Source organism: Miniopterus schreibersii, assembly GCF_964146895.1.
Source record: "Miniopterus schreibersii genome assembly, chromosome: 9".
Classification (NCBI taxonomy): Eukaryota; Metazoa; Chordata; class Mammalia; order Chiroptera; family Miniopteridae; genus Miniopterus; species Miniopterus schreibersii.
Genome location: NC_138118.1, coordinates 46502265 through 46514282, shown reverse-complemented (window position 1 = coordinate 46514282; position 12018 = coordinate 46502265). Strand labels below are relative to the sequence as shown.

Here is a 12018-nt window from a genome sequence, read left to right as displayed (position 1 = left end):
TCTTTCCAGGAAGCATCAAAAACATAATTATGCTGGCGGTAGTGAAATTTCTTAAGTTTTGAGCTGTGAGAAAGCTGAGCTAAAGCTAAGATGTGGAAAGGCAGAAAATGCTTCATGGGGAAAAGATAGCTGTAGCTCGGCCCCTGCAGCAGTGTTCCTCGACATTTTGAAACAAGCCACATAAGTCATGGGTTCTTACAGGTTCCAGGAGTAACATGGCTTGATTTACTTGTAAGAATTTAAACAACCTACAGACCGATAATGGGGGGGGGGGGGGGGGAAGCAAATGGTCCCAGGTAGTGTCTCACGAGCACGCTCCCACCTGAATCTGGAGCACTGCTAGGTCGGCATCCAGGGACCTCTTGGCTGGCAGTAACTTCTGGGTCACATGAATCTGTCTTTGCTTCTCAGCAATATTCAGTTTCAGGAATCGGATTTTTTCATCCAAGACATGTATTTCAATTTCTGCATTTAGTTTCATCTTCTCCTGGATATTTATTTTTTCATAAAAAATGCACACTTCTTCTTCCCTTTCTATCAGCTGAACACCGCTGTGGTGAAATTGAGAGACAATAGTTAACAGGATGTTGAGATCACAGTTTTACTAGCTATTGTGGTTCCCTCTGGATTTGCGTGCAAAATACACATAAACACTGCATAATTCTAGAAGACAATAGATATTTGTCAGTGGTTTTCTGGTGAAACTCCATGCTTTGAACTTTGGGGGATAGGAGAGGATGGTTGTTTAGCATCTAGACTCTGAGCTGACCATGTGGTTGGCTGGCACAGTATCTCTCCAAGTCTCCAAGGTTTCCTGGGGTGGGAAAGAATGTCATTCCTGTGCATGAACAAAATGATGCCATAGTCTGATTTTCTGCAGAACCTCTTCTTGGACCAGACTTGCCAATCAAAGTCTGGCCAGCTGTGCCCAGGCAGGGGGCCAGGGAATGTATTTCTGCAGTGATTCTCTTCTATGTAACTTGTCAAGCCCATTAGGTTCTTTTAAAGCAGACTGTTTCTGATGCACATTTCCTAATTATAAATTCTGTCATTTATAATAATTCCAGGAGAAAGACCCCTGTGTGTGAGAATATGGGGAAGAAACAAAGTAAGAAATTTCTAATTCCAGCCCCACGGATCTGACCAGGGCCTGGGAGTACACTGCCTAAATGCCTTGGTTTGTGCCAGGAGCCAGATAAGATTTTGTTTTCCCCCAGAGAAAACACCTGCCAACTCTTTGAAAAATGGGATTCTTAAGCACCCTGAGGTACTTCCCACACACTGCACATCCATTATCCCAGAGTTCATCTTTCGTTGCTTCTCTCTCTCTAGTCTCCTCAAAACATGTGCTTACATAGTTGCTTTTGACTCATCTTAGCTCTATATTTTGCCTCATTTGACATTTATTAGTTCTTCTCATGATGTCAGTCCTCTTGAAAATAGAAACAAGGAGCACTGCCCTACCATCCTTTTGTGCTTTCAGGTCTCAAGACTTACACAGAACACAGCTAAGGGGTGATAAAAAACAATCTGATACCAGATGCAATTACTATGGGGCTCTACAATCTCACATGCCAGATTTCCCAAAGCACAAGAAACTTGGGAAAACTGCTAAAGCATAATTGAGTGTTGAGATAATTGTAGCCTGGAAGAAACTATGCTATTCCTAAAGTTCTTACTTGCTTGCTGAGAAAATGAACTGGGAGAATGGCTGAGTGAATATCATAATATGAACAAACCTGTCATAAAAATGGATACATGACCCAAAGACTTATTTATATCCATTTGACTGAAATAACTTGATGGTATCAGAGGCATCCTGAATGGTAATGTGAGAAAGAACTTTATCTTCAAGTAAGGAGCTCCCCAAAATCGACTCTCCCCTGTCTCTCTTACAAGGACAGAGTTAGTTTCCTCCCTCCCTCCCTCCCTCCCTCCCTCCCTCCCTCCCTCCCTCCCTCCCTCCCTCCCTCCCTCCCCTCTTCTTTATTTTAAAAAACTTTTTATTTATTGATTTGAGAGAGAAGGAGAGAGAGAGATTGAGATTGAGACTGAGATTGAGATTTCGTTGTTCCACTTATTTATGCACTCATTGGTTGATTCTGGTATGTCCCCTGACTAGGGATCGAACCTGCAACCTCAGCATCAGGACGACACTCTAACCAACTGAGCTGCCTCCCCAGTGCCAGGGTTTCTTATTTTCAGGCAAAACATCAGCTACCCCTCCTCTTCAAAACTAATAAAACCTGAATGTCAAATGTCCCCCACTACCCACTGCCAAGTGTAGACAGAAAAAGGGGAAACATTTCTAAATACGATCTCTGGGTGCTTTGTTCTCACAGTAGGTTCCTGGTTTTTACCTTTCATTTCGAGACTGTACGGCTCGTTCGTATTTTTTGCGAAGCTGCACCATCTCCTCTTCAATCATTGTGATCATATGGGCAAGTCTGTCGATGTTATTTAACTGGACTTCCTTCTTCTCTTTCATTTCCTGAAGTTTTCCCATAATTTTGCATACATCATTTTGCATGCTTTCTCTGATGGTAACATTGTTGGCATGTTTCAGCATGCAATTTTGCAGCTTTCTTTAAAAATAATGGGAAACAGATAAGATTATAATTTTTTTAGTTTCTTTACAAATAATGAAGACTGCAAAGTACAAACTATATCAAAGTAGCTCTTGCTTTTAGTACATCCCTTGAAATGACAATATTAATAATGCTATTCATCATATGATACTCTTCAGGAATTTCTGAAATCTTCCCAGGTCTCAGATTCCCCCTCCATCCAGATTATGACATCTTTCTTTTGTGCCCCAAGACACTCCTGCTCCCCTTTATCAAAGCAAGAGACTACAATAATTCATTTACTGCTCTGTTGTCCCCAGGGGACTGTTCTCACTCAAGAGCAGAGATAGTTATATCCGATAATGTCCATTGGATCTAAGGTGGCCCTTGACTCGATAAAGCATCACAATAAATACTGGATGAATGCACGGCTTCTGTAAATGATATATTACTTTTACGTAGGATTAGAACCTGATAAGGAAATTAGATTTTCCTTTTCATACACATCCCCTATCCCCTTTATTCCCACCCCTCCATTACCCACACACAAGGGCCCATTTTATAATATCTTTATAAAAGGAAACTGGGCAATAAAGGCCACCAGAAAAATTTCAAGTTATATAGACTCAGTAGATCAGGGACGAAATATAAGTGAAAGAGTCAAACCTATCTTGGCACATGCTAAGTAATAAATTAAAACAGCAACAACCATTTGCCAGACATTTCTGAGTATTTTTACATGGTTTAACTCATTAAATAATAGAAGTCCTATAAAATAAGGACAGTTTTTATGGGTAAGAAAAGTAAGCCCAGAGATGTAAGGTGTTTTGCCCAAGGTCACTCAGCTAGTAAATAGCAGGGCTGGGATTTGAATCTAGAAAGTGACTCTCTTGACCACTATACTGCCTCTCACAAGCACATTAGGTGTTCAAATCTACAACCAGGGAATGCTGGTTTATACACATTTGATTGTCTTCTAACTTTAAATGCAAATGATCAAGTTGGTGCTTTTTTTCTAATTGGATAAATGAAAAGAAGCATATTAAGCATAGTTATATACTATAGTTTTTCATTCACTTAAAAAATAGATGGCTCTCAAACAGTAGAAGCATAAGGACCACATTCAGATGCTTCGATTGTCATCTGTAAAGCAAGGTGTTTAAGGGCCTTTCTAGTTCTGTAAAAGACTCTTATTTTCTACTTTATCATTTCCAGAGTATTTTAGCATTCAGTGAGTCAGAAGACTTTGAAATGATAATAGTTATTTTAACACTTACCTTTCTTGAGTAACTGCACTATTTCTTAAAATTTCCAGTTCATTTAATGACATTTTATGCCTTTCTTTTATTTCATTAACTTGCTGGTGAGCTTTGTGAAGTAAGTTAACAAATTTGTTTCTTTCATTTCGAATAGTGTCATACAGTTGAGCAAACTCTCCAAGTCTGTGAAAATACAAGTGTTTTTGAAACTTGTGAAATTAGGATGTTTTCCCCTCACTAACTAGATAAATCATCATGTAATTCTTTTACCTCCGATGAATTTCACGTTTCTTCTTCTTATGTATCTTGATTTCAATATCCTTTGCTTTGATCTCCTTCACAATGTTGATATATTTTTGCTGAAATATAAAAATTATATGTGAAATCATCATCATAATAAAACCAAACACCAACATTTGAATACTCCCAGCCTCACCTCATCTCATTCCTATCCATTAAGAAAAATCCCTTATGCAGATTTGGTGAGATCTGAAAATTGCCTAACCATCTGAACGAAATCACACTGGCTAGGACAAAGTGTTAATTAAGGAAGCGAAGAAATAAGAGAGGAGAGAAAGAAAGAGCCTGTACAGGATGAGTCTGAGGAAAAGTTTGGGGAACATTTGAGGGAGCCAAAGAGTGGGCAAGGTGAGTGGGGAAGGTGTGGAATATTGATGAAGGAAGGGATTTGTAGCAAGTTTTGATAAATGTTATTTACTGAATCCTCTGTGGTATTTTGTGAGAGACAAGTCATGAAGTAGGCACTTTTCCATTTTTTTGGTGTGTACATTGACTGTGTTTCCTACACAATAAAGCACCATACTGAGATCAGCCACAAGGAGACATTACAGATTACACATAAATATTTAAAGTAGGCACTTACAGTTCTAAAATCCTAAAAATATACCAAGTCTAAATACACTAGTTACCTTCTTCAAATATAAAGATACTGTGTAAGAAACATTTTCAGAGATGAAGTGTTTGCTGATAGAAAGCAGAGGAAATAGTTTCTGTTGGCCTTCTTTGAGAGCTGTGAAAGCCAAACCCATTTGGCATCAGAGGTTAAAAAGAGATTAGGCATCAGAGCCGAGATTGGCTTGTAGCAATTTTATGTTGTTCTTCAGAGAATAAGAGTCAGGAGGAGATAAATATTTCAGTAACTCTATGTGTGAAGAATGAAACATATAAAACTTTAGTAGCATCAAGCCCATCTTGGGGATAATAGCAACATTGTTTTTCCTTCACCCTTTGCCTTTGGGGGAGGATGTGGGTGGTGCGAAAGATGAAATATGCTGACGGCTGCCTTATGGGACTTTCAGTTTGCTCAGGAATGTTTAACAGACCGACTCCCATCGCCGAGCACTGGGACAGCAATACCTTGATCTCCCTATTTCAAGACAAAGAACTGTGTGCTTTTACAAGAAAGAGTTCTTTTAATAATGAGGTTTGGTTTGATACATAGATAACATATGTATAAATTTTTGAGATTAATTTAAAAATTGTCTAATTTGTAAAACAGGTCACTGTCCCTGGTAACAAGTATCCCTTTGCCCTCTCCTTCCCTTGTTTTGCTCCGGCTGCCGGGCCCCGCGGCCCCGCGGCCCCGCGGCCCCGCGGCCCCGCGGCCCCGCGGCCCCGCAGCCCCGCAGCCCCGCAGCCCCGCGGCCGCCCTGTTCTCTGCAGCTGCCTCCTCGCCGCTCTCCTCCCGGCCTCTGCCTTTCCTTTCTCTACCCTGTGAAACCCAGCTACCCTATGAACTCGACTGGGCCAACCATGCTGAACTTCTTGTAGTTTCTCAAATGTTCTAAGGCGGACAAAATAAACAGTTAATGGGAAATCTGAAGAGTTTGCTGTGGGTTGTGTGGTGATCTTTTCCTCAGTCTTCTCTGCAAAAACTTTATTTAACCTCATTGCTCACTATGCTTTGATGTGAGTTCTTTCTGGGGAACAAAGAAGAAATGCTACTCTGTGTAAACACATGCTCAGAATTAGAACAAAGGTTGCACCTAGAGATGGCCAACATCTGGGCCACATGGTAAATTCAGGTTTTCTAGTTTCTAGTTTCTATTCATAAGGATATAATCCTTAAGTGGAATAAATGGTTCTAATGTTAGAGCTTTAGCTAGCCTGACCGGAGGGTTGTTTTTGCCATCAGTTTTACTGTTGTTTTCGTTTGAGGATGTTGTGCTGGGTCAGCTCTGATACTTTGTCAGGGGCTCAGGAAAGTTACGGGGTGAAGCAGTAACTAAGGGTATCTTAGCATTGGTTTAAACGACGATGGCTTGATGAACTTGGGAGGGAGAGAGGTCTAATGCTACCTGCTCTTGGGTCGTTCTGAGGCAAATCACAGTTGGATGTGAGATCTCTGTGGCCTGTGCAGCTGTCAGCCATGTGCACCACCTTATTCTTACTGATTTGTCATCTGTTCAAACCCTCTGCTCATTGTGACTGACCTAGCTCTTTCTCTCTCTAGATTGTTGACTACTGCTGATGGAATCCTGGGACTATTTTTCAAGCATGATTGAGTCTTGCTTTGGGAAGACGTATCATCACTGGAATTTGAAGGAGATTTAACAATTACAGCTTTCTCATGAACACTGTGTTAAAATGAGGCTACCCTGAACTCTTGTATTAATTTATGGGTGGTTACAAACATGCAGTTACCTGAGCTTTCAGGAAATCCTTGGATTTTTGCTCCTTCTCATCAAGTTTGATTTGAGTCATACGGATAAGGCTGAATATCAGCTCTTGCATGCTTTCTTGATCCTTTAGAAGCTTGTTTTCTTCTGCAAGTTGCTGTTCTACTAACTTAGACTCGGCTTCTGATAGGATTTTCTTTTGAAAAACATAGCATATGATTATTTCTCTGAAAGAACACACTAAGGCCATCTCTTAGACTGTTTTTAAATTCCTATGTAGAATTTCTTTTATTAAAACATAAAACAAAGTAACTCTGTTGCCTTAGCTCCAAGTATTTTTTATCGTATAAAAGAATGTGCATCCCTGGCAGGTTTGGCTCAGTGGTTAGAGCGTCAGTCCACGGACTGAAGGGTTCCAGGTTCGATTGAGACCAAGGGCACGTACCTGGGTTGCAGGCTCGATCCCTGGCCACGGTTGGGGCACGTGTGGGAGGCAGCCAATTGATGTGTCTTTCTCACATCGATCTCTCTCTCTCTCCGCCCCCCTTCCTTCCACTCTCTCTGAAGAGCATTGGAAGAAATATCCTTGGGTGAGTATTAAAAACACACACATAAGGACAGTGCAAATATGATAACATGTTTAACACGACAGAACTTTTTCTTATTCAGACTGTATTTTCAAGTAAATTTAAGAAAAAGCATGTTTTAAAATATTTTGACCATGGCTTGAATAAACAAAATTTAAAAAATTTAAATTAGACATTGGTGAAATAAAGTGTTTATTATTTATTTTTTAATATGATCAATAGTCCTATTTTAAAATCTCATGAATTTGTATAATTTTTGCTGGTTCAAGCACATCCTTCACACCCTCAAATTTAATGTAGGGTTGGAGTGGACTTTAAGATGAAGAAACAAACCCACGTTAAGTGGGATCATACTCTTTGCTGATTCTCTTATTGATGGGGTTCCGTGGAGCACTGCTTAAAACCCAACTTCGTATAAATCATTCTTAGATAAAAGCTTAAATGAGAGGTGATATTAACCTGTTGGGTCAAATTCCTTTTAGCTACTTCGACTTCCTTGTGGAGTTCTCTCCTCCTCTCAGATAAAGTAGAATCATCTTTAGGGATAGCTTCAATCTGGAAGTCAAAATTTAAAGCAGGCATTTATACAAGAAAGAAATCTTCAAGGTCATGGAGTGAAACCATCATGTACCTTTTGAAAATGGTGGGCAAATTATGATTCTCAATCTTATAGGAACTGCCTATTTTGCTGAATATTTTTTATAAAGTCATTGAAAACTAAAACATAGAGACCTGCAAAAAAATCTATAATTCTCTAGCTGCAAATACTGCTATTCTCATTCATTTGGAAATAAAATAAGTCTTACTAATAATAGCTGCTAAAATTTATAAAGCATTAACTATGTGTCAGGCAAAGTTCTAAGTGCTTATATGTACAGTCTTATGTAGTCCTCACAATAACTCCATGAGGTAGGTAATATTATTATTATCTCCAATTGTACAGATGAGGAGAATGGGGAACGAAGACATCTAGGCAACCCTCACTGGTGTAGGTACAAACCCTGGCGGTTAGACGTGGAACCCATGATCATAACACTGCATTTTACTACCTCTCTAACTCATCACTCAGCACTTTGGAAACATGTATGTTCAAATTATATTCATTATACTTATAAAGTATGAATTCATTTATTAAATCCTATAGATTAAAGAAAAACAGGAGCTACTTATTACTAACAGTGAGAATAGTTGGCTAGTCTTACGTAATAGTTTGATGAGCAGCTGGAAAGATCCTACACAAAAGAAAAGCCTCTTAACATTTTTTGTTGATGCCAGAAATTACACTGTCACATTTCTATTGTATTGACTTGTGCTTCTGTTCCCTGTTGAAGTACTTTTGGGGAGAAGGCAACATCTCATTCCATCATCTTTGCTGCCTTATTAGGAAGGAGCTTGTGAGATACTTTAGGATAGAGAAGAGAGAAGAGAGGAGCACACATGGCAGCTGCTGAGGAAATAGCCCCAAGGATACAGGAAGGCTTATCGTGGGGCAGACAACATTCTTGACTTAGGGCAGGTTTAGAGTTGGACCTTTATACTAAAAGCACATGGCTCCAATCTGATGTAGTTTATCCCCTGCTGTGAAAGCACACGCTCCTAGGCACCAAAGCAGAATACTGGGTAAAATTTCTTCCAAGAAGGGAGGATCATACTGTTTAGTGATTTAAAGATCATCTAACATGATCCTTTGGAGGTTCATGCTACTCTTTTAACCTAGCTAAAGGGTGTCTTTGGAGGCCCCAACACCCATGAACCTGCAAATCCTCAATATCACCTTCTCTACCCTCAGAAGCCCTGACCTCAGGGCCTCTCCTGTCATAGAGAACTAGCTGTTGAGAAGCACACACTGGACATAGGGAGATAAGACATAGTCCTGTGAAATCCATAATAACAATATACAGAATTTGTAGTTTGATCAGATAATTGCTATAGCAGGTCAGAAAAGGGAGAGCCCAACATAGACTTGCATAATCAGGGAGGATTTCATGGAGGAGCTAAGAAATCAGCAAGGAAGAGTTTGATTTCTTCTGCTGGAAAGTGGAGTTAATTCTTCTGCGAGGGAGGAAGTCCAGCGGGCATCCTGGCGCCTGCCTGATTCTCTGCCACAGGTGCCCAGGAGTGGGCTGCTCCAAATGCTTCTTTGTTCCCAAGTGTAGGCAAATCTGTACATGAACGATAACTGGAACCAGGGATGCTTATAAAGCTTTTATAGACGATATGATAAGAGCACATTCACCAGTTGTTCTGTCAACTAAAGGCTCTTGACTAATTTTCTTGATTTCAGGTTTTAGACATTTAGTTATTTCCAATGTTTTAAATTACAAATAATATGGCAATAAAGTGTATTAATGTTTGAACTTGGGCTAGCTGCTTCCCTGACACCTTTCCCAATTCTCCATAAACACAATCCTCTAGTTTCAGGCAGGCATTAAGTATACATGCTTTGTGGAAGAGGTAACAAGGCGAGCCATTGGCAGCAGAGCCTGCTGGCCGCCTAGACAACAATATCCACCCTCCACTTTGACCTTACTCCAGAACCGTAGGTTTGTTCAGTGCTACAATGTATCCAGGAGCCCTCAGGCTCCTCTGCAGTGGAGGGGTGACCATACGAGCCAGGACAGGCCAATGAAGTGAAGTGAAAGTCTGCTGCATAGGGCTCCTGGGAAACTCAGTTGCCATGTGCCTTTTGCTCTCTGCCCTCCCCAGCATCAGTGTGATCTCTTGCCTAAAGGTGAAATGGCCATCCTGTGACCTTGGAGACATGTTAAGGATGACAGATGAAGAAGCTAAGAGGATCCTAGACTTTTCATTATACGAAATTACCTGCTGTGTCTACCTCTGATTACCCAATATTTTTATTGTGTGAATAAAACCACCCTCCATGTAGGTGCCACTGTAATTGAGTTTCTATTACTTCTTGCGGCCAAACTGTAAACCTAATTGCTTCTAGTTATCTTCCAGCTATGTTATCATACTGGAGTGACTTGAGGTATTTACTTTTATATCCAAGCCCCAAATTGCATGTATCAGCAGGTTTAATACGCTTATTTATTTCAGTTCTTTGTTTTGGTTTTTATAGAGTAGCATTTCATACTTTAAAAAAAAAAAGTGTTTGTTGTAACCATTAAAAAATACGTAAAGTAAGAAATTAAACGTCTCTGCTTCCCACTTCTATTTTAAATGCCACTCCCCAGGAGTCCCTGTTAATAGTTTGGAGTCTGTTCTTCCTGACATTTTCAGTGCATGAACAAATATCAGTAACTTTCATAAAAGTTAAGAAGTTAGACATTATTCTGTTGCTGTAAACATCTCAGTTACTTGATATCAGTGAACCTCAGTTTCTTTAAGGCTTTGAAATTTTTCTGAAATATTTCAAACATTCATGAGGTTTGTGGCTTGAATTTCTGGGACAGTCTCTATGATCAAAGGCCATGAGAGAATCAAAAACTGTCTCTAGGGGAAAACAAATTCTGAAAAATAGCCAGAGCCCTTCATGCTTACCTTTTATCTCTTTCCTTTTTGGATTGTATGCAAGTCTAAAATGTTCATTCAGGATGGGAGTAACTGGCCTGACCCATTCCTATTTTCAAGTACTGCCAACCCACTGTGGGACTGTCACTGAGACAATAAAGTCACAGTTCAAAGAGGAAGTTAGTGTCTCATTGAAACTGTACTAAGACAAAAACATAGATTTTTCTTAAAATCAGTGATGGAGGAGGATTTTAATACATTTTCATTTCTGTTAGTTTTATAATCTATGAGTGCCATTTTGTGAACTTAAGAGCTAGAAGTGTCCTCATATAAATAGCATTTATTTATTAAAATATAAGCAACTTGTGAACATTTTACTGTAATCTCCTCTTTGGTCAAGGGTCATTCCTTGTATATTTGTGTCCAGCTAGATCAACCTATAGTGGGCAAGTCTCACAATCAGAAACAGCATCCAATCAGCTTTATAGTATTGCACTCTTAAACATAAATAGATAGCTAAGGAAAGTTAGCTACCCTGAGATATTTGAGGAAAGTTTCTAAAAAGAAAGAGGCAAAAACAAACACATAAATAAAAAAACAAGGAACAGGAAAATGTAATTTTCAGAAAATAAAGTCTATGCAGAGAAAAATAAAAAACTATCATTAAGATCCTCAATGAAATAAAAGATATGAAGTAAGAATAAGGATAATATAAAAAAGAAACATTCAGAGAAAAAGAGCTCATGAAAATTTAAAATATGGTAGCAGAGTGAAAGACTAAATAGGACTGGAAGGAAAAGTTGAGGAAATCTTCCCTTGTAGTAACTCCAAAAGGCAAAGGAATAAAAAGTAATAGAAAAAAGATAAGAAAACTAAAAGACTGTTTAAAAAGGCCCAACATCTGGATAATAGGAGCCTAAGAAAGAAAGAGTGAACATAATTAAAGAAACCATTCAAGACAGAGTCTCAGAACTGAAGCACATACATTTCTATATACAAAGAGCCCACTAAATGCTCAGCACAATGGATAAAAATAGAAGACCCACAAGTAGGAACATCATTGTGAAATTTAAAAATTCTGGAGTTATGTAAAAAAATCCTAAAAGCTTCCAACATGAAAAATAAAACCAAACTGGCTTTAAACAAAAGATCAAGCATCAGAATGACTCAAAGTTTCTTAATAGTGACTCCAGAAGCTAAAAGACAATTGACCAATCGCCTGGCCGGGCTTGGCTCAGCGGTTGAGCATCGACCTAGGATTCAGGCGATCAGGGTTCGATTCCCGGTCAGAGCACATGCCTGGGTTGCGGGCTCGATCAATGACTCTCTCATCATTGATGTTTCTATCTCTCTCTCCCTCTCCTTTCTTCTCTCTGAAATCAATAAAGATATATTTAAAAAAACCAAAGACAATTGATCAATGCCTTCATTATGAGGGAAAGTGATTTCCAAGCAAAAACTCTATATCTAGTTAAATTACTAATTATCTGTAAGT

At 39.2% G+C, this 12018-nt stretch overlaps 1 protein-coding gene across 2 annotated transcripts in view; it reads right to left on the bottom strand.

The window, feature by feature from the left end:
• The window catches only part of CCDC146 (coiled-coil domain containing 146), a 143665-nt gene that overhangs the window by 15253 nt on the left and 116394 nt on the right, over nt 1–12018 (bottom strand). For both annotated transcript variants that reach the window (XM_081147162.1, XM_081147163.1), the window contains 6 exons: nt 7512–7607; nt 6491–6661; nt 4097–4185; nt 3845–4009; nt 2361–2585; nt 323–551 (listed from right to left, as the gene is read on the bottom strand). In XM_081147162.1, coding sequence (XP_081003288.1) covers nt 323–551; nt 2361–2585; nt 3845–4009; nt 4097–4185; nt 6491–6661; nt 7512–7607 — 975 coding nt within the window. The remainder of the gene's footprint in view (nt 1–322; nt 552–2360; nt 2586–3844; nt 4010–4096; nt 4186–6490; nt 6662–7511; nt 7608–12018) is intronic.